Raw genomic sequence first — 23,193 nt, forward strand, 5'->3', positions numbered from 1 at the left:
TCCTGCTCTGGATCAAATCCTAGTTTTTTATTTTCATCCTGCTCAATCTCATAGTTGGATTTAACATTCTTTCTCTGTCAGTTTCCTTCCAGACAAGACTTTCTTCTTTCTCACCTCCCAAGGCTGACACATTTTCTCCCGTCTATCCTGTGCAACTTGTTATTTTTTTTTAATAGCATCACCCAATACTTGTTCCTGAACACTTTGCTTTTATTCCTCTACACACTCTCCATTCCCTTTTCTCAAGAACCACTTTTTCCAGACTTAACCCAAATTTATGTCTTGCCCTGCCTTACATCCTCTACAAATGCAAAGCATGTTCTGCTGTCTAAACAACCTTCCCACTCAGATATTCAACAACTGCATGTCGTATCACACCAAAATATCACTCACCTCTTTTAAAATCCCTTTGTTATTATCCATACCACCTCCAACCTCATTTTCCCAGCTTATAACTTTAGTCTCTTGTCTCTTTCATCAATCTCTTACCCCCAACACACCTTTCCAATCAGTCATCAATAGTCCTTATTGCAACTATCACTTACTGAGCTCCCATTATGTGCCAGGTATTTGTAGCTATTCTATCTATAATCCTCCCAATAATGCAACAATGTAGAATTATTCTGATACAAGTTAAGTGGCTTGGGATCAGACGGTTTTAAGTGACAATCAGAATTCGAGTCTGGTTTAACAAGGACCGTACTCTTTCTAACATACTTCTTCACCCACCAAGTCCTACTGATCCTTTACCAGCAACTCTCAAGTTTGACATTGCCTATCATTTTCCACCATTGTCACTCTATTCTAGGCCTTGATAACTTTACATCAAGCTTGCAACAGTCTCCAAGTAACTCTGCCCATTTACCCTTTTTAAATCAAAACCTCAAAGCATCAACCATCACTTTTCATTTTCATTTAAGAGAGCAACTAACATTACCAGAGATCTATTATAACACTGTATTATGTAGGTGCTTTCATACAATGTAACAAGGAACTTCAGTTCTCACAAAAGCCCTATTAAGGGGGTAGGTATTATTACCTTTATTGCAGACAAGATAACTGAGGGACTGTTACAAATGAAAAGTCCAAACCTCAGAGAAATAAGCAAGTTTCCCAGGGCCAAACTAAATAAGGAATTGGAATCTGAATCTATAACATGTTGACTCCAAAGTCCATTTTTTAAAAGATTTTATTTATTTATCTTGGGAAGGGAAGGAGAGAGAGAGAAATATCAATGTATGGTTGCCTCTCATCTGCCCCCCGCCAAGAACTGGCCCAAAACCCAGGCATGTGCCCTGACTGGGAATCGAACCACGATCGTGGGGTTTGCAGGCCCGCGCTCAATCCACTGAGCTACACCAGCCAGGGCTCCAAAGTCCATTTTTTATTGCATTTTTTTCCAGTACCATTTATCCCCCTTATATCCTCTTCTACCTCCACTCACCCCCACCAAAGTCCACTTTCTTTTCATTATACCATCCCGCCTCTTACTTAACAATCTATGTTGGTTCATAATCCTTTTATGGCATCACATCCTAAGTAATAATACATACACGAAGGTGTTATCAAATTGCTCCACCCTTGGTTCTTGCCATTTGGCAGTATGTTTTCCACCCCTTTCAAGAAAGCTTGCTGCTCAATTCCATCCCCCCCCCCCACACAGTACTTGCTGATTACTATTTTCAAACATTTAGACAAGCCATTTTTCCAAACCAAATTACCCTGCTGCTTCCTCTCCATTAAACCATGTCTTTCAAAAGTTTACCTAAATCCACCTCGTGAAGCCTTTTCTAAGGACCTCCACCCACCTCAAATTATTCCAAAGAAACATCCTTGTAAATCAAGCTGTGTGAAGGGGTCAATACCAGAGAAGGGGGAAACTAAGAGCATATATAAAGACATCCTCAGAAGACAAGCAAACTTAGAAAAGAGCATCCCGGACCTGGCTGGTTTGACTCAATGCATCAAACGCCAGCCTGCGAACTGAGTGGTCACCAGTTCAATTCCCAATGGGTTGTAGGCCATGTCCCCAGTTAGAGGCATGTGAGAGACAACCAATTGATGTATCTGTCACACGGTGATGTTTCTCTCCCTCTCTCCCCCTCTAATATTAAATAAATCAAATCTTTAAAACAGTATATAAATAAAAACCTTGGGGGGAAAAAAGAGAACACCCTGGAGTACTGAGACTCCACCTAATACAGTATTAGCCTTTCCAGGTCAGCTCATAAAATCCAGCTAGGAAACCCCCACCTACCCTCTTCCTTACCATTCCTAGCTAAGACAATAAACCCAAACCTGAAAAGTCCCAACATCCTCTGAAAATCAGAGCTGCTACTACCTTTCCCTTAGCCCAAGTCACGGTGCTCAAAAATAACAATTATGCTATTTGACTTAGCTATTCTGACAGCCCCTCAAAAACTAAGTAAAACACTCTATAAAGAAACATCGGTTTATAGCTGGTTTGTCTTATGATGAATAATTTTGCTTTGCATTCATTTATCCCACCTTCCCCAAATGGTAACAATATCCCTGAAGGTAAGGCCTGTGCCTTCTATTTTTCTGGGTTACTTTTTGTGTATACGATGTACTTAGTTCTCTGTATACAAGCATTACTCAAATCCATTAACTGGCCCTGGCTGGTGTAGCTTGGTGGATTGAGTGCAGGCCTGAGAATCAAAGGGTTGCTGATTCAATTCCCAGTCAAGGCACATTGCCTGGGTTACAGGCCAGGCCCTCGGTGAAGGATGCACAGGATGCATGAGAGGCAACCACACAATGATGTTTCTTTCCCTCTCTTCCTCCTCCCTTCCCTTCTCTGTAAAAATAAATAAATAAAATCTTTTTTTAAAACCATTACCTGGCCGGGAAGAAACTAAGTTCAAGAACTTACCAAGATCTTATCTAAATTTCTCAGCAGCCTGAATACTAATTCAAAGAGGATGACAATAAATAAACAATGAGCAATTTCACATAAAAGTTTCAAGCAGCAAGAGGTAATATGGGGGTTTGAAATAATAAACTATGACCACTACCTCTAGATTCTAGAACACAGAACTGAGTTCCTCAAGGTCAGAAAATGGATTTTCCTATCTTTGTACCATACTGTCCATCACAGTTCATAGCACACAACAAGTACTCAACCAATGTCTAATAAACTGAGTTGCTGAATTAGTCAAGGATTGCCACTATCTAACTGCAGAACTTTTGACAAAGTTCTGCATTTTTAAAAGATTTTATTTATCTTTTAGAGAGAGGGGAAGGCAGGGAGAAAGAGAGGGAGAGAAACATCAATGTATGGTTGCATCTCATACACCCACTACTGGGGTCCTGGCCCACAACCCAGGCCCGTGCCTTGACTGGGAATTGAATCATTGACCTTTTGGTTTGCAGGCAGGAGCTCAATCCACTGAGCCACACCAGCCAGGGCCAAGGTTTCACATTTTATTAAAGTTCTCTAAATTTCAAGTTTTCCTACTCTATGATGAGGTTAAGAATAAATAATCATTAAAACCCTTTCCAACTCTGACGTTCTGATTCTATAACATAACACTTCATATATGTTGTAAGCATGAAGTCATTGTATCACCATACAGGTGTTTCAGTGATTAACAGCAGCTGAGCCACTAAATATATGCACTCACTTATATGACATTATAGACTTAATCCTTCTTGAACTACCAATTCCTTTGAAACTGAAGAGTGGGTTTAAACAGCATCCAAAACAGTGAGGAATGCTGTAGCTAATAAAATAGCAAATGATGAGAAGAAAGCATTATCATCTTTATTTGGCATTCACCAAGAATCTGGGACTAACCAGCATAAGAAATAAAAGCCTGAGTATGGTGACATACTCTGCCCCAGAACACAAAAGACGGTGGATCCTAGAACTGAGCTCAAAAAAGGGAGAGAAGCACAGAGAGCAGGAACAATGGCAGAAAGCATGCTTAGAAACAAACTACACAGCAAGAAAATGCACTGGAATGCTCTGTTGATAACGCCAAAGAATCACCTGAATGGCAAAGGGACTGCAAGCTCCCCACTGTCTGCTGGTATCTTCGACTTTCATCTTCTGCTACCTCGCTGATATCTGAATAGTCCACAGCATCTTCTGTACTCCTAATCCATCCTATAAATAAAAGGGGGCATTAGAGGTCAACACAGAGCAAGCAACTGTCTTTAAGTACTTCCCATCAAAAAGTACCTGTACAATAAATGGCTCGCCTCCCCCCTACCACCTTGTTCTCCATGACCCACTTCACCTTCATCATTTACCAGAGCACCATCACTGTCAGTCAATTCTTCATTTGCCGTGAGTTCAGTGATCAGGCTGCTGAGACCCAAAGCCCCCAAGCCTGCCAAGTGCTTCTTACACTCCTGAAAAATGGACAGCGCCACAGTGTAAGATAACAACTAAACTCAAGCCTTGCACACCACAGGGCTTATTTCCCTGATTCACAATGCTGTAAATACATAGGAAAAATGACTCTGCCACATGCTAAAAGGATCATCCATCACATTCAAGGCTGTAAGTCTTCAACTAAACTCCATGTTGATCAGACCTTTATTAACATATATGCAATTACATCACCATACTCTAGAGTAATGTGAGATCATTAAAAGAACCATCACCAAGACTAAAGAAATGGGACAGTAGTTCTATGAATAAAAAGTAAGGCAATTGAGGTCACATTGGATTAAAGTAGGCAAGAACATTTTTTGCTACCTTATGTGTGTGTTTGTGTGTGCTGCAGTGAAGGAGCAGTACTGCTCAATATTTCTCCAAGAGAAAATGAACCTAAATGAAAGGACGTGAGTTTCAGCTGGGCACACGGGAAACAATTTCATGACTGTCGGGGAACGTTGATAAAACTACCCAAGAAGTGCTTTGTGATGAGAAAAGGTCTGCCCCAGGAGATCTGAATATCTAAAAACTGGGTGGGACCTGGACCACAGGATTTCTGCAGGTTGTTGTCAAACCTCTACCTCTACAGCCATCTCAGGGCAGCATGTCAGAAATGCAGACAGTTTTGAAAATCCCCAATAACGTTTAAACCGCTATTTTCCCCCCTGCTGTCAGATCAAAAGGTTATTTCCAAAGCCACCCACAAGTGCCCCTGACCTCATGGAGGCTTGCCTACCATTCTCTCTGCTCCCCACCCTTGCCCGGGACGGAGCCCGCCACTCGACTTAACTGCAAGATCTTCTGAGATGCTATCTTATCTTATGCTAACAGCTCCCTCTTTTCCCGGTTTTCTACTCTCATCACTCCCCTTACCCCTGATCACACCACTCCCAGCCCTACCCCAAAGCCCACTCTCACATCGTCCAAGACGCTTTCCCCCTCCAGCTGCCCGGCTCCATTGATGTTGCCGAAAAGGAAACCAGTCAATGAAAATGGGCCGCCCATGGAGGAATCTTCATCGCTGTCCGTGTCTGACATTATGGCGGATACGGAACTCGCAACGGATTTGGGAAACAGGAAACCCTTGCCCGGACCCATACCGGATCTACCAACAGGCGTCGCACAGCAGTGACGTAAGCTTTCCTTGCCCGGACCATCCCCTACCGGAAACGGAATCAGGCGGGGGAGGGGCGGGACGGAAAAAAACAGAAAACCAGTCTTCCGATGAAAGGTAGAACCTATAACTGCTGTTACTTCCCCAACGTATTTTGATTCAGTCGCACGTGATCAGGAAGCTGAGTAACTGGAAAGCGATTGGTCAAAGAAAACGCTCGTTCCTGCCCCCTTACACTTAATAAGCAGAAGCATTAGCACTGCACTCCCACCAATTGGAAGAAGTGGCCTGGGTCACGTGGCCTATGTCCCAGTAAACCTCAGGTCACTGCACGACAGTAAACGGCAGTAACGGTGAGAACCGGTCCTTCTCCGTACTGCTACGTCACCACTCAGTCGCAAAAAGAAACTGGCCGTAAATTGTACTGTGCCAAAGTTACCTTTCTAAACTGATTACCTTTAATTGACATTTCCCTATGCAAATGGGCTTTTTGTCCTCCGTGCTGTTAAAGTAAAACATGAAGAAAATGAGCAGCTGACCGATCACCCTAGATTCACAATTATTAATGTATTGCCCACTTTTCTGAACCATTTGAAAATGTGTTACAGCCCTGGCTGCTGTGGCTCCAGTGGATTGAGTGCCGACCTGTAAACCAAAAGGTCACTGGTTCGATTCCCAATCAGGGCACATGTCTGGCTTACCAGGCCAGATCCCCGGTTGGAGACATGCAAGAGGCAGCCGATCCATGTTGATATTTGTCTCCCTGTCCTCCCCGTCTTTCTAAAAACAAGTAAGTTTTTTTAAAAATTTAAGAAACAGAAAATTGGTTACAAACACTGTGATTCTTCACGCCTTAAAATAAGACATTTTTCTACATAAGCACATAACCATTATCACAGCTTTAAAAATTAATCCCTGGCTGGTGTAGCTCAGTGGGTTGAGTGCAGGCCTGCAAACCACATGATCGTGGTTCAATTCCCAGTCAGGGCACATGCCTGGGTTGCAGGCCAGTTCCCAGCAGGGGATTCAGGAGAGGCAACCATACATTGATATTTCTCTCCTTCTCTCCTTCCCTTCCCCTCTGATGATAAATAAATAAAATCTTATAAAAATTAACATTAATCCAGTATCATTTAATATACAATTTATGTTTAAATTTCTCCAATTGTCCTCTAATTGGAGTGTTTTGCATCTTAATCCACAATCCACTCAATTAAGGTTTATGTATTGCATTTGGTGGTCTCCCTTTAGTCTCTTATCCAGCCTTTTACTTTCTGTTGCATGCCACTACATTTCTGGAAAATCCAGGCAAGTTGTCTTGAAAATATTCCACATTCTCCCCCTGGCTGGTGTGGCACACTCGCTTGGGGGTCATACTGTGCACATAAAACCTGCTGGTTCGATCCCCAGGGTTGTGGGCCAGGTCCCCAGTGGGGGTGTGTCAAAGGCAACAAATCAGTACTCCTCTCACTCATCAATTTTTCTCTCCATTTCTCCCTCCTTCCCCCTCTCCAAAAATAAATAAAATTTAAAAAATATTCCATATTCTGAATTCATCTGATTGTATCTTCAAATTTACTCAGATTAAATTTATTTTTTATTTATTTATTTTTAGAGGGGAAAGGAAGGAGAGAGGAAGAGAAACATCAATGTATGGTTGCTTCTTGTGCATCCCCTGCTGGGAACTGGCCCCTGCGGGGAATTGGCCTACAACCCAGGCATGTGCCCTGACTGGGAATCGAACCACGATCGTCTGGTTTGCAGGCCCATGCTCAATCCACTGAGCTACACCAGCCAGGGCTTACTCAGGTTAAATATTTTACCAGCTACCCAGAGACACCAGGTTGTCCCAATATTAGTGATGCTAAATTTGATCACATGAGAAAAAAAAAAGATCACCAGATCTCTCCACTGCAAATGCACATTTACCCTTTTGGAATTAATGAATAATCTATGAGGAAATACTTTGAGATTGTGTGAATATCCTGTTTCCCACATAGCCCTTGCATCCAATGGTTTGGTGGGGTTTTTTTTTTTCATTAAAAAAAAATACATTTTAGCCCTGGCTGGTATAGCTCAGTGGATTGAGCGCGGGCCTGCGAACCAAAGGACTGAGGTTCGATTCCCAGTCAGGGCACATGCCTGGGTTGCAGGCCAGTTCCCAGCAGGGAATGCACAGGAGGCAACCATACATTGATATTTCTCTCCCTCTCTCCTTCCCTTCCCCTCTAAAGATAAAGTATCTATCTATATATATATATATATATATATATATATATATGATGTATATATATATATATAATTATATATATATATGATATATATAAGATAGATAGATATATCTTATAGACTATGCTATTATAGTTGTCCCATTTCCCCCCCTTCACTCCCCTTCACCCTGCATGCCCCCTCCCACCCACATTCTCCCCCTTTAGTTCATGTCCATGGGCCATGCATATAAATTCTTGGCTTCTACATTTCCCATACTATTCTCAACCTCCCCCTGTCTATTTTCTACCCACCATCTATGCTACTTATTCTCTATACCTTATCCCCCCTCTCTGCTCCTCCCACTCCCATTGTTAACCCTCCATATGCTCTCCATTTCTGTGGTTCTGTTCCTGTTCTAGTTGATTGTTTAGTTTTTTGCTTTTGTTTTTGTTTTAGGTGTGGCTGTCAATAATTGTGAGTTTGCTGTCATTTTACTGTACATGTATTTTTATCTTTTCTTAGATAAATTCCTTTAACATTTCATATAATAAGGGCTGGGTGATGATGAACCCCTTAAACTTGACCTTATCTGGGAAGCACTTTATCTGCCCACCCCTATTCTAAATGATAGCTTTGCCGCATAGAGTAATCTCAGATGTAGATCCTTGCCTTTCATGACTGGGAATACTTCTTTGCAGCCCTTTCTTCCCTACAAGGTTTCTTTTGAGAAATCAGCAGACAGTCTTATGGGCACTCCTTTGTAAGTAACTGTCTCCTTTTCTCTTGCTGCTTTTCAGATTCTCTCCTTCCCTTTAATCTTGGGTAACTTAATTATGATGTGCCTTGGTGTGTTCCTCCTTGGGTCCAACTTCTTTGGGACTCTCTGAGGTTCCTGGACTTCCTGGAAGTCTATTTCCTTTGCCAGATTCGGGAAATTCTTCATTATGTTTTCAAACTAGTTTTCAATTTCTAGCACTTCCCCCTGTCTTTCTGGCAATCCTATGATTCGGATGTTGGAACGTTTAAAGATGTCCTGGAGGTTCCTAAGCCTCTCCTCATTTTTTTGAATTCTTGATTCTTCATTCTTTTCTGGTTCAATGTTTCTTTCTTCCTCCTGCTCCAAACTGTTGATCTGAGTCCTAGTTTCCTTCCTGTCACTGTTGGTTCCCTGTACATTTTTTCCTTTAATTCACATAGCATAGCCTTCATTTTTTCATCTAATTTGCGACCGTATTAAACCAATTCTGTGAGCGTCGATGTCTTGAAGGTAATTCTGTGATTACCAGTGTTTTGAACTCTGCATCTGATAGGTTGGCTATCTCTTTATCACTTACTTGCCTTTTTTTTTTTGAACTTTAAACTATTCTTTCATTTGGGTCAATTTTTTTGTCTTGACGCACTGGTTACGTAGTGGGGGCGGAGCCTTAGGTGTACACCAGTGTGGGACAACCCAGGTCTCTGCGTTATGACGTTATGTGGGGGAGGGGTCCTAAAGGGAACAATGGCGCCTATTCAGCTCTTTGCCAGCTTTCAGTCACTTCCCCCACTACCCACAACCAAACTGGGCCTTTCTGGTGCCAATGCCCCAGTGGATGAGTTTGTGCATGCCCTAGGACCCTGTGGGTCTCTCCAATGGACTCTCCTATAAGGCCGGGAGTTTCTCCCACTGCCGCCTCAACCCCCACAGGTGTTTTCAATCACAGGCTTGAGACTTTATTTCCCCATGCTGGAACCCTGAGTTGCTCGGTTCGTCTCACTTCCCAGCTGTTCCTCCCAGTTTATCTGCAGGAGTTTGTGGGACCGCCGGATTCGCCAGCCACCACCCGCCCCTCCCCCCACCCCAGTCAGCCAGCCACCGCCTTGCCGGGAGTCTTTTCCACCCGGCCGCCCATGTCCACCCCTCCTACCCCCTACCGGTCTAGGTGAATGTTTCTTCTTCAACTCCCTGGTTGTCGGACTTCCATACAGTTTGATTTTCTATCAGTTCTGGTTGTTCTCTGGTTTTAAATTTGCCATTGCCCTTCTTCTGGTTGTGCAACGAGGCACAGTGTGTCTGCCTATGCCTCCATCTTGGCCGGAAGTTGTTGTTGCCTTGCACCCAATCGTTTTAACATCTATTCATGATCTTTGCCTGAATCAATTATATTGGGGAAGTGCAAAAGGATGGTTTTTCTAATTCTTAAATTCCATCTATATTTACTAACTGGACTTTATCAGGAAAGAAATGCTAACCCCTCTTCTTACCTCTTTCTTGAAATTTTAAAAGATTTTATTTATTTATTTTTAGAAACAGGAAGGGAGGGAGAAAGAGAGGAAGAGACAGACCAATGTGTGGTTGCCTCTCACACGCCCCCTACTGGGGACTTGACTTGCAACGCGGGCATGCGCCCTGGCTGGAAATCAAACCAGTGAGCCTTTGGTTCACAGGCCTGTCCTCAATCCATTGAGCCACACCAGCCAGGTCGTTTCTTGCATTTTTAATGTGTTACAATCTAGCACGATTTTATCTTTTCTGATGCTCAAACTGTCCGAGATTTGTCCAACGGGAACTACTTCACTCTGGCTCCTGTGTCCTTTCGACATGACCCACAAATGTTTGAGCACTTGTTTTTTGGCACAAGATGTTCCAAGCTTACTTTGTACATTACCTGTCCAGGACCTGATATTGAGGCAGGATAGTAAAAAGCTAGAAAAATTCCTCGGTAGGTGAAATAGGGGAACTGAGACAGACAGCTGAACAATCTGGCTGGGCAACTTACAGCCAGATACAAGAGGTCACCTTCTTAGAGATAACATCTAGGCCTCAGTTGTTTCAGCTCCAGACCCAGAAAAGCAGCAAAACCAGGTGGGTGGTGCTGGGACCAGCTGCAATGACTAATGACGCCCTGCCCTGTCACTGACCAGTTGGTGGCAGCCACAACCCTGAAATGGCAAACCTGGAAAATTGAATGTTCTGCTGAAACCCTCCTGAGACCTCCCCTAGATTCCCTGTAAGTAAGCATTTACATTAATTTCTGCTTTATCCTTCCTGTGTTTATTATGTTTTACTGCGGTGTAATTGGCATATTAGTTTCAAGTCTACAGCATAATTATTCAATATTTGTACATCCTGTGTTTTGTTTTGCAAAATAAACAAGTGAGTCTATCAGGATGTCCAACTTTCTGGCATGTCTGGGCCACACTAGAAGAGTTATCCTGGGTCACACATTAAATCACAAACCTAACTGATGATCGAAAAAAAAAAGCTTTTAAGTAAATTTACAATTTTGTGTTGGGCTGCACTCTTAGCCATCCTGGGCCACATGCAGCCCTCGGGCCGCGGATTGGACACCCCTGGATATTTTTTAAGTTTTTTAAAATTTATTTATTTTTATTTTTTAATACTTTTTTTAAATAAAGATTTTATTATCTTTATTTATCCTTAGAGGGGAAGGGAAGGAGAGGAGAGAAATATCAATGTATGGTTGCCTCTCGTGAGTCCCCTGCTGGGAACTGGCCTGCAACCCAGGCATGTGCCCTGACTGGGAATCGAACTACAAGCCTTTGGTTCGCAGGCCCACGCTCAATCCACTGAGCTACACCAGCCAGGTTAAATTTATTTTTAGACAAGGAGAGAGGTATAGAAACATCAATGGGTTGCCTTTTGCATATCCCCAACGCCCCCAACCACAGACCTGGCCCACAACCCAGGCATGTGCCCTGACTGGAAATCAAACCAGCAACCCTTTGGTTCGCAGGCCAGTGCTCAACCCACTGAGCCACACCAGCCAGGACCCATAAGTTGTTTCAACAGTAGTTACATTTCTAGGCCAGATGACACAGGTCTGCCAAAACCTGCATGGTAGCTGATACTATGCAATTTGGTAAAGAAAAGTTAGAATAGTATTTCTATACTAATGTTTAAGACAAAAAGGCAAGATGGAATGTGTTTTAATGTACATTATAATGCCTCTTGGATGCTTGTGCTTGAGGAAAAGCAAATATGAGGTAGATGGAGGCTTGTAGAATGTGGAAAGGGACTTCTGATACTATAAATATTAAAGATACCACCCTTGACTTATAATGTAGTTTTACGTAAATTTATCATATGACCTAGCTATTCCATTCATATGTGGAATCAAAAAACACCCAAAAGAATTAAAAACGTGTCCACACAAAACTTTGTACACAAAGGTTCCCAGTGGCATAGCCAAAAAAATAAAATCTTATGTTCCTCAACTAGGAATAGATAAAGTATGGTACATCTGTATCGTGGAATACTATTCAGCAATGGAAAGAAATGAAGTGGCCATATGTGCTATAAAATGGATGAACCTTGAAACTATGCTAAATCAAGGAAGAAATTTCCAACCAGCCACATATTGATTCTATTTATATGAAATGTTTAGAGAAAAACAAAGTAGATGAATGGTTGCCTAGGGCTACAGATAGAAGCAGGGATTAACTGCTTGAGGGAACTCTCTGGGGTGATGGAAAGGTTCTAAGAGTAGATGTGAGTGACGGTTGCATGACTCCAAATTTACTAAAATCATTAAATTTTCATCTTGAACTGGGTGAATTTTATGGTATGTAAATTATACCTCAATAAAGCTACTTACAAAACAAAACATTGTTTGGCTCTTCCTTACTAGTGCATTCAGCAGTGCATCAAAACTATATACAATTACCAGCTAGGATTAATTTTGATAACAGATCTTTTCCTGAGATAACTGGGAGAGGCTCCTAGTACAGTAACGCCTATTAACACAGTAGGAGGGTGATAATTGTGTACTGAATATAGTGTAATAAATGAGGAAAATCCCCTACAGGGAACTAACTGATCTGTCATTAGTGAAAACCAGAAAATGAAGCTACCGTAAATCCTGAAGAAGAATAGGTGGGGCAGGGCAGGTGGGGGTGGGGCAGGAACTAGTCAATGTTAGCAAGGCAGACAATTCCATATACTGATTGTCTGATTTGAAAAATAAGTAGTTACACACAAGTACAATGTGCAATACAATCATCATATTTTTAAAAATATTTTATTAATTTTTAGAGAGGGGGAGGGAGGGATAAAAAAAGATCAGTGTGTGGTTGCCTCTCATGCATCCCCTACTGGGAAGAGGCACATGACCTAACCAGGAATTGAACCGGCAACCCCTTTGGTCACAGGCCCACGCTCAATCCACTGAGCCATACCAGTCAGGGCTAATTATATTTATTCTACCCTTTTCAAGTTCAAAAGAATTTCGAAATAACTCAAAATGGGGGAGTGGGAGGGAGAAGGCATTGTTTTTATTTTTAGAAAGCAACAGACCAGAAAAGCTTATTGCCATCCATTATGAATAATTTGAAAGTAATACCAGTATGTTCATCTTCATTCAAATTCCTTTTAAGTATAAAAATCAAGATGTCAGTGTATGCTTAGGATCATCAAATCAGTCCAATACCAAAACCACTCTCTCACACTTGCAGATCACACCTCCGTTTAGTAGAGGGCACAAGTTTGCCCAAACCAAACCTATGCTTACATTTGGGAATTTTCCAGACAAGAAGAGCAGGAGGCACTATTAAATTAAAAGCCAATTTATTTTTTTAAAGATTTTATTTATTCACTTCTAGAGAGAGGTGGAAGGGGTAGAAAAACATCAGTAGGTGAGAGAAACATCAATAGATTGCCTCTTGCACACCCCCAACCAGGGGCCTGGCCCACCACCCAGGCATGAAAACTGACTGGGAATCGAACTGGCAACCCTTTGATTCACAGGCCAGCGATCAAACACCAGCAAGGGCTAAAGGCCAACTTAAAATACTTCAGTAGCTACACAGAAAGCTCCCGGGGACACAGGTGTTTCTAACCCTTCAACCATGAAGCCCTGTGTGCACCCCAGCAGCAATCAGAACACCCTGAGACTAGAATGTACTTGAACAGTAAGGACTTTCGTTTGACTGCCTCCAGGAAAACTCAGGGAACTCTACCCAAGGGCAAAGGACACCTCATGCACACAGGCAAATTGACCCCTACAGTCACCGTACTTCACTGTACAGCAGCCTCACTTTCCAAAGCGCTCCTGGGCCTTCATTGAGAAGGGCCACACTCACTCTCTTCCAGTCGACACGCTGCTTATAAAGAATCCCCGCCATTCCTCGCCACCCCCACAGGAAGCCGTCGAGCACACAGTGGGAAATAAACACAGTACCCTGAAATTGAGATAGAAGGCACAAGCCAGACAATACTATCCACCCTCAATCCTCCACAGCTTCAGACAACTGGTGTAGAAATAAATGCCAACGAAGTAGTGTATGGAATGGAGGAAACAGTGATGAAGGGAAAACAAAACTAAACACCATAGTTTAGTTTCCCAGGTGAGGGAAAGGGGAAGCCAGAAGAAAAGTAGTAAGGAGTTGACATAAACTTTTTATCTTCTGTCAATACTTGATTTCTCCTTGACCTCTGGGTTCCAGATTCTCCAAGAGGAGGGTTGCCAGATTAAGCCAATTAGCCAATTAAAAGCACAGGATGCTTACGTTAAATTTGAATTTTAGATGAACAGCAAATAATGTTTTGGTGTATGTCCCAAATATTGCATGGTACATTGCTTATACTAAAAAGTTTTTTTAAGATTTTATTTATTTATCCTTAGAGGGGAAGGGAAGGAGAGGAGGAGAGAAATATCAATGTATGGTTGCCTCTCCTGAGTCCTCTGCTGGGAACTGGCCTGCAACCCAGGCATGTGCTCTGACTGGGAATCGCACCACGATCGTGTGGTTTGCAGGCCTGCACTCAATCCACTGAGCTACACCAGCCAGGGCTAAAAAGTTATTTTTAAAAAAATATTTTGTCTTTAATTTAAATTAAATCTATTGGAGTAATATGGGTTAATAACATGTAAGTTTCAGGTGCACAGCATCTGCATACTCCACTGTGTGCTCACTGCTCAGTCTAGTCTCCTTCTGTCGAGTAAAATATTACTGGGTTTTTTTTTTGGCAACCCTATTCAGGAGGTTCGGTTATCCTGAGGCGAGTCTTCTCACATCTAATCAAAGAGCCACAGCAAGACTGTCACAAAGCAAAGCACAGACACTTCACCCACCACAGGGGAAGCTAGTGCTGTATGTCATCCTTTTACCTACCAAAGGCTCAAAAATCCAATGCTATTTTGGCAGGATGAGAGGGTATGGACGTGGTAGAGCTGTCAACTGCTATCTGCCAGGTGGAGAAGTTTTTCTTCCATATCAAATAAAGGTCAGAAATCTTACAACCACAGAGAAGCAGGCCTACTGGGAAGAAGAATCTGACTCACACTGCCCCAGGGCAGGCTGAGCAACTCCAGCCCACAACCTGGAGATCCAACATACTCCAACTCTTTTGGAACAACTAAAAGACTTCAAAAGGCACACAGGGCTGAATGAGCGAATGAACAAACACATGCGTACACACACACACACACACACACACACACAGACCCAAGGTGTATAGAGGAGGAACAAGAAAAGAGCACAGTAGCCTTTATAGTAACTGAAGAGGAATGACAGTAAAATGACTGTCATTTCTTTCAAAGGCATGAAGGAGGCCACATTATGCTTTTTTTTTTTATAGCCTCCTGCATGGGAATTCCTAGGTCCTATCAACCCAGCATCTCAGAAACTGTGTTTCCAAAGATGTTAATAGGTATTGCATAGGACCAAATGAAAGCTTCCGGAATGTTGCATACTTATTAAAAATTATAAATTCCTACAGTAAAGGAACCCCTTGAGCTTTTATTTAAGTAGCTGGTTCCTGGCTTATTAGACCACAAAACCTTTTAAAAAATATCTATTTCCATCTCACAGAACTTTGGAAAATTCTACTTAACCGGTGTTGCCAAAATGTCTTAGCTCAAGAATGAGAAGGACATGTCAACACTGGGAACACCCAGGAATCACGTATAAACTTCTTTTTAAAACTTAGTGGATCCAAAAAAAATTAGTGTATTAGAAAGTTTAAGGCAATGATTCGAAAACTAGAAAGCCTTGTCCTCCTGCTGTGAGGCACTTGCTCAATGGTAAGTACAGTCAGAAAAGCTGAAATTCGACTTAAAAGCAGACAGGCAAAAGTCTACAAAGAATAGTACAAGGCTGCTCTACTTAGTTGTGGCCTTGGCTAGGACAGGAAGGAACAGCGCTTTGTGGTGTCTCCTCTTACTGTTTTGATCACACACACACACACACTCCAAAAGGTTCAAACCAAACCTGCAAAGCAGCCATATACAGACTAGTCTGTCTATCTTCGTTCCTCCAGAAGCCTAGTAACCTAGAGCCCAGGGTTTCCAAAAAAGTTAAATGGCTCTGTTGGCATTATTAAATCCTGTCAAAGGAATCCCACCCCCTTATTCTCCTTGGAGGCAGTCCCTAAGTGCCACCACAAGAGCTATAAGAGGACACATTTCTTGGTGTTCTTCTTTGTGGCAGGGTAAAGCACAGCGCGGATAGCTTCCAAAAATACCTCCTGTACCCCATCCTGCAGCAGGGCAGAACATTCCAGATACTTCACAGCCCCCACCTGCTTGGCCAGGATAGTGCCTTGCTGAGGAGTTGTGGGCACTAGGCTTTGTTCCTTCAGCTTCTCCACTGTCTCAAGGTCAGTCCGCAAGTCACTCTTGGTGCCTACCAGCAGAACAGGTACATTGGGGCAATGATGGGTGACCTCTGGGTACCACTTATGCCTCACATTGTCATAAGAGGATGGGCTGCTGATGGAAAAACAGATGATGAAGATATTGGTCTGGGGGTAGGAAAGTGTTCTCAGTCGGTCGTATTCTTCTTGACCAGCCGTGTCCCATAGGTTCAGGCTGACAAGTTGGCCATCCACAGTTGTCTGCGTGCTATAGTTGTCAAAGACAGTGGGGATATACTCTTCAGGAAAGGACTTTGTTGTGTAACTGATGAGGAGGCAGGTCTTACCCACGGCCCCATCTCCTACAACCACACATTTGATCGTCTGCATTCTTCCCTTGGAGTCCTACGTGTAAGAGAGAAATGAAGAGTGTTCCCAGATGCTTAGTTAATGAAGGGAGCCCAACCTTCATAAACATTTCTCTCTGGGGACAAAGAGAGGAGGTGAACCCCCACCCACTGCCCATCCCCTTCACACCATAGAAGAACCAGCTGGGGAAGGTGGTACAGGGCCAGAGTTCTTACCATGGACTGCTAAAGGACAGGCTTCAGTAGGTCCTAAAAGCCGCCTCTGAAGTTGTGTGCGATCCTATATGTATGCGCGTAAGTGAATTTTTCTGGAAAGAAGATCCAAAGCTGTTATTAGAGTCTCAAAAAGGGCTGTGAGCCCCCAAAAGATGAAATACCATTCATATACATCAGTATTTATGCTACATTGTTGTCATAAGGTCTGAAAATATGGTATCAAAGGTGCTAAAATATACTAGGTGCTCAGTAAATGGTAAGTCATTTTTTTAAAAGTATAGAAAGATGGTTCCCAAAGTTGAAACAAAACAAACAAGGCTCTCACTTTGGGTCTGTGGCTATAGACCCAGCAAAGGAACCTCTCTGTTCCTGAAAAACAGCAACACTTACTACAGAAGCAAAAGGTAGGCCAGTCAGAATCAGCCATGTGGAAAAGTGATGAAGAGTTCAAGCTCTAGCCCTGGCTGGCGTAGCTCAGTGGATTGAGCGCGGGCCTGCAAACCGGAGTATCGCGGTTCGATTCCCAGTCAGGGCACATGCCTGGGTTGCAGGCCAGTTCCCAGCAGGGGACTCACGAGAGGCAACCATACATTGATATTCTCTCCCTCTCTCTTCTCTCCTTCCCTTCTCCACTAATGATAAATAAATAATATCTTAAAAAAGAAAAAGAAGGGGTTGACAGTGGAACTAAGCGTTATTTTAAAAAAAAAAGAGTTCAAGCTCTGATGCCCTGGCTGGTGTGGCTCAGTGGACTGAGTACCGGCCTATACACAGAAAGGTCACTGGTTGACTCCCAGTTAGGGCACACGCTTGGGTCTCCAGTAGGGGTTGTGCGAGAGGCACCCCATCGCTCACCCATGGATATTTGTCTCCCTCCCTTCCCTTCTCTCTAAAAGTAAATAAATACAATTTTTTTAAAAAAAGATTCCAAGCTCTGAGGTCAAACCCTCTGGATTCAAAAACCTGCCCTCTCTTTTCCTAAGCCTTGGGAATTTGGGCAAATTTCTAACCTGAGGCTTAAATGAAAGGATGCGGGTAGTCATTATTAGTGTCTGCCACATGTGAAGTACTTACTAGGTTTCAGAAGCTGCTAAAATTTCGTATATTATTCTTCTACTATTCTGCCACAGAAGGCAAAAGTTCACCGATGTGATTACAACACTAAACAAGCCAGGGGTCTCATCCCTTCCTATTTTCTCTGAGTAAAGCTACAGGTCACAAGAGCACCGTACTCTTTGTCCATTTCTTCATGCATGAAGTACTTGGCAGGTAATGGCATGGCATGTGGTCCCCAACCAGGGACTGGTTTTGATTTTTCCTGGGCCACGGTGGGGCGGGGAGGCAGGAGGACAGGAGGCGAGGCTCAGGTGGTAATGGAGCAAATCGCCAGCCCACTGCTCACCTCCTGCCCGGGGGAGACCGGTCTGTGGGCTGGGGGTTGGGAACCCTGACAGAGATGATCTCCAAGAAACATGTTTACTATGAGTTCCCATGTTCGAACACCCATATCAATACCCTGGCAATGCCCTACCTTGTCAGTGCCCCAGACCACTCCAATTTCTTTAGCTTCTTAACTACTACCCTCATTTTAGACCCAAGCCTTATAGCATTCACCTCAAGTGTCAGAACGTGGAGAAAAGGGGATACATGGTCATATGTATTTGATTGTAGAAAAAAATTGAGAATTAGCTTCTCACCTTGGGAATTTGGGGGAATAGATGCATCCCCTACCCTGCTGTTTTTTTAGTAAAGGTCTCTATTCAGCTCATATCACAGGCAAAACCAAAACCACACTCATTTGGGTCTCAGTAAAATTGGCCTTCTGAGGATACTTCACACAGGCCCACTAGGGGTAGCTATCTTCCCGCAGCCAGTTCCAAACTGGGAAGCTTTTCACCTAGAAGCCTTTGGTAGTACAGGTCCCACAGCTCTAAGTCCAGAGGGCAACTCTAGCAGGCAACCATCCCAGGGTATTCACGAACCATCAGCTCTGTCTTTTTCTACCTAGGAATGGGCTTAAGGAGCAAACACACGAGGTCACTAGAAACAGGGCAAAGTCACTACCACATTCCTTAGCTTTCCCAGTCTGGAGGCATTTCTTTGTCCTCTGAATTCTGTAGCAATCACTGCTTTTATTTCTCATCTTCCCAGCCTCCTCTAGGTATCATCTAATGTCAAACATCTCTGTTCTAAGTTACTGCTTTCAGGACAGTATTGCATCTGAGGGGGTTGCTGTACCAGAGCAAAATTCCTGGGCACAAAGACCACTTTGCACTGCAAACTCAGCTCTTCTTCTCTGTAAGTAGGAAAAGGCACCTACACTCACTTCTACTCATTTATTATCTCCAAATACCCCTAGTATATATGGTCTGCATCTGGGCACTCCAGTCACACTGATGACTGTGGGCCTAGATGATGAAGGGCAGCTAGAACACCTGGGGTCTGAAACAAAACTGCAAATATGCTCACCTGTAACACACTGTCTATGAAAGGTGGGCAGGGGGAGGGGAGGATCAGCAAAAGTCAAGTTCCAGGTACTTTAGAAGGCTGTTTTGTACAACTGACCCATTTATTCAGCCCACATGTTCATTACACTATTTTATCTGCTTGCGTATGTTTAAAATCCCCCATAGTTAAAAAGTTTCATAATAATACTAAAAATATATCAAGTCCTGACTGGTGTGATTCAGTGGGTTGGGCATCGTTCCACAAAGGGAAGGGCCACCAATTCGTCCCCGTCAGGGAACATGCTTGGGTTGTGGGTTTCATCCCTGGTTGGGGGGCGTGCAAGAGGCTACAGATCAATGTTTCTCTCTCATAATCATGTTTTTTCTCCCTCTCTGTAAAATTAAAAAAATAAAATATGTCCAAAATAATTGAAAACAAGCTCTTTAAGACCTATTTGCACACTCATGTTCATTGCTTCATTAATATAGCCAAGAAGTAGAAAAGTGGAAGCAGCCTAAATGTCACCCTAAATGTCTATTGGTAGATGAATGGATAAAGAAAATGTGGTACATAAATATATATCTATTTACAAATATATTTATATATTTGTTTGTTTGTTTATAGAAAGAAGATGGGCCCTCAGTGGATTGCACCTGGCTTGGGAACCAAAAGGTCGCCACTTCTGTGTTGCGCGCCAGGCTACCAGTAGAGGGCGTGCAAGAAACAACTGATATATCCATCCCTCTTGCGCACCGTTTCCCTGCCTTCCCCTCTTTCTGTAAAGTAAATAAATAAAATCTTTTAAAAAATAAGACGGATGTCATATGCTTCACCATGGATGAACCTTGAGGACTTGATGCTAAGTGAAATAAACCAGCTACAAAAAAGCCAAATACTGCATGATTCCAATTACGTGAGCTATCCAGAAGAGTGAAACTTACTGAAACATGAAGTAGAATGAATGATGGTGGCCAGTTACTGCGGAAGAAAGAAATGGGGGGAGGTGTTTAATGGGTACAAGGTTTCAGGGTTTTTAAATATTTTATTTATTTACTTTCAGAGAGAGAGGGGAAGGCCAGGATAAAGAGAGAAACATTGTTGAGCACGAGACACATTTATGCCTCCCGCACACCCTCAACCCCGGAATGTGCCCCTGGAATTTGCCCCCACCGAGAATAGAACCGCAAACCCGAGACCCTTTGGTTGGCAGGCGGGGACTCAATCCACTGAGCCACACCAGGCAAGGCTAGAGTTTCAGTTTTGCAAGATGAAAAAATTCTAGATTTGTTGCAAACAATGTGAATATAGTTAACACTACTGTATGATACACGTTAAGATGGTTAAAATATTAAAAGTAAAATAATATTCTTTTAAAGGCTTGGGAGCTCTGAGAGAAAAGGCTAGGAGTTAGAAGAGAAAGGCCAATACCCTGCTTGTCATCTATTTGAGAAGGGCTTGTTAACTTAAGTTCCAGCTTCCAGCACAATGTGTCCCCTCCCCATCACCACCACTATCCACGCTATCCCAAGTACTACTATGGGCAATGAACTGCTAGGAGGGACTCAAAAAAAAAAAAAAAGAAAGAAAGAAAGAAAAAGGGTACAAAGAAAAAGAATGCTAGAAGCTTAAAGTCTTGTGGTGAAGGCAGGAGGCAAGTAATAGTGCACAGTAATGTATGGCTCACAGGGGAGAAAAGTTGCTACAGGGAAGTAAAGGGAAACTAAAAACTGAGAGCATTCTATAGGCATTGTGTGAAGCAGGGGTCCCCAATTCCCCGGCCGCAGACCGCCGCCGCGGCAAGTTAGGAACCAGGCGGTAAGCACTGCTCGCCAGAGTTACGCCTCCCTCCTCCGCCTCCCCTGTGTACCGCGGCTGCCAGTACGAAGCTCACCTGAGCTCCGCCTGCGGTTCGCTCCTCCCCGCCATCCACAGCCGGCGGAGTGAAGCTCGCTTAAGCTCCGCCTCCGGACCCCCCCCCCCCATTCCACAGTGGAGCCAGCGAAGCTCACTTGAGCCCCGCCTCCAGCCCCCCCATTCCGGAGGAACTGGCGAAGCTCACCTGAGCTCCGCCTCCTGTTCCCCTCTTCCCACATCCACAGCTGGGGAGTGAAGCTCACTTGAGCTCCTCCTCCGGACTCCCCCATTCCACAGTGGAGCCAGCGAAGGTCACCTGAGCTTCGCCTCCTATCCTCGCACCCTCTCTCCCTCCACCCCCCACCCCAACATCTTCCACGAAACAGGTCCAGGGTGCCAAAAAGGTTGGGGACCGCTGGTGTATCGTACTGTACCCATCTTTTCTTATTTTTAACTTCACAGTAGCCCTAAGTAGACATCGGAGCAGCTTGGAGATCTTCAAGGTGCATCTAAGATTAGAAACTGGGAGACGCGTGGAGCTGCCAACACCAGTACCCCAGAAAACTCTGTTCCTTGTTTGTCATTTACTATTAACCTTGGAATCATAGCTTCTTCTAAACCTTCCTATCTCGTGTGACAAAGCATCCTTTCTTCATTTGTACAGCCTGCACAGAAGTTACTTTTCTCCTAAGTTGAACACAATATAAAAGATTCAATAACAGTGAGAACAAGAACGCAGCTCAAGGCACTACTGTTTCTCCGTCATTCTCCAAGTCTCACCCTTGCAGCAAGTCTCAGTCTAATCCACTTAAATCACCCTCTCTGAAACCAAAGCAACTCAGCAGAAGATCCCTAGTTTTATTTAGTACTTTCTGCAACTTAGCTATCTACTAAATTGGGGTAGGGGGAGGATCTCACATTGAAGACCAATTTCTGAGGTTCAGGTGCAGTCAAGGAAGATTTCAGATGCCTGGAGGCTAAGGAAGCAAGGTGAATAGTCCCGAACCGGGAGCCAGGGGGACTATCCTGCGCCTGGCAACTTCACCACAGAAGCAATCTCAGCGATCCATCAACAGCCACTACGATCCCGCTGGGCACGTCCCTCACACTCTCCTCCACCAAGAGTGCTGAGTTCTTCTGGGACTCCAGCGGGACTCTTGAGCCTGGGGCAGAAAGGTGCCCCACATCGGACTCACGGAGCTGGCTCACTCTCCCCCGCTACACATACAGCTCATGCCACCCTCAGATCCCTTCCACCCAAGAAGCGGCTCAGAGACTAAGGTCCCAGGGATGGGGAGACTCGACAAAAGAGGGGATGTGGGCACTGCCTGGGGTAAGGGGTCACATACCCTGCAAAGTGCTCGTCGTCCCGCGCGGTTCAACTGCCCCCGGCGTCTTTCACTGGGATCCGAGGCAGCGGCGGGCTCAACTCCACATCCGGGCAGCGACCTGAGTCCCACCCCGTCGTCGGACGCAGTCTCCTCTCTGCGCCCGGAGACCTCCTGGGAAGTGCAGTCCGGGGACCAGCCTCTTTTTCTGGCGTCACAGCATCCTAAACCACGCCTCCTGGTAATCAAGCATTGCTTATATACTGACCCCAGGACCAGGTCCCGGGTTCGAGTGTCCCCCGGCCTCACCTTTCCCTTGGCAAAGTAAGGCCACCCCTTCTTCCCCAGACCCCTGTTTTTCCTCAGGACCAGTATTAACATAAAGAGTCAGTTAGGGAACTGAGAAAGTGTTAAGAAAGATGGAAGCGGTCAAAGAAAATGTGGTAAATTAGCGAATTTGGGTTGCTCTCTGTCACCATATATTAGTTTGCATTTTCTAGAGTTTTATATAAATGGAATCATACACCATGCACTTTCAAGAACAGCTTGACAGAGATATAAATTCACATATTACACAATTCCCCACTTAAGTTGCACAATTCAATGGCTTTTGTATCTTATTATTTTTTAAACTATGGTAAATACATAAAATAAAGTTTGCCATTTTAATCTTT

The 23,193-nt window shown here is 43.8% G+C and overlaps 2 protein-coding genes across 2 annotated transcripts in view; both read right to left on the minus strand.

Moving 5' to 3' along the window:
• The window catches only part of TAF1 (TATA-box binding protein associated factor 1), a 66,631-nt gene extending 61,127 nt beyond the window's left edge, over positions 1–5,504 (minus strand). The window contains 3 exon segments of the mRNA XM_037058082.1: positions 4,013–4,129; positions 4,263–4,377; positions 5,324–5,504. Of these exon segments, the coding sequence (XP_036913977.1) occupies positions 4,013–4,129; positions 4,263–4,377; positions 5,324–5,503 (412 nt within the window). The 5' untranslated portion in view covers position 5,504.
• A 9,024-nt stretch (positions 5,505–14,528) lies between these two features.
• Positions 14,529–22,651, minus strand: LOC118994993 (rho-related GTP-binding protein RhoG-like). Its single transcript, XM_037057844.1, has 3 exons — positions 22,541–22,651; positions 16,890–16,981; positions 14,529–16,710 (listed from the first exon to the last, which is right to left on the minus strand). Exons 2-3 carry the CDS (start codon positions 16,890–16,892, stop codon positions 16,120–16,122), a joined length of 594 nt encoding a protein of 197 aa, XP_036913739.1. The 5' UTR covers positions 16,893–16,981; positions 22,541–22,651; the 3' UTR covers positions 14,529–16,119.
• Between the last annotated feature and the right edge of the window lie 542 nt (positions 22,652–23,193).

The sequence above is a fragment of the Sturnira hondurensis genome, unplaced genomic scaffold, assembly GCF_014824575.4.
Source record: "Sturnira hondurensis isolate 20B ecotype Veracruz unplaced genomic scaffold, ASM1482457v3 Scaffold0000982, whole genome shotgun sequence".
Lineage (NCBI taxonomy): Eukaryota > Metazoa > Chordata > Mammalia > Chiroptera > Phyllostomidae > Sturnira > Sturnira hondurensis.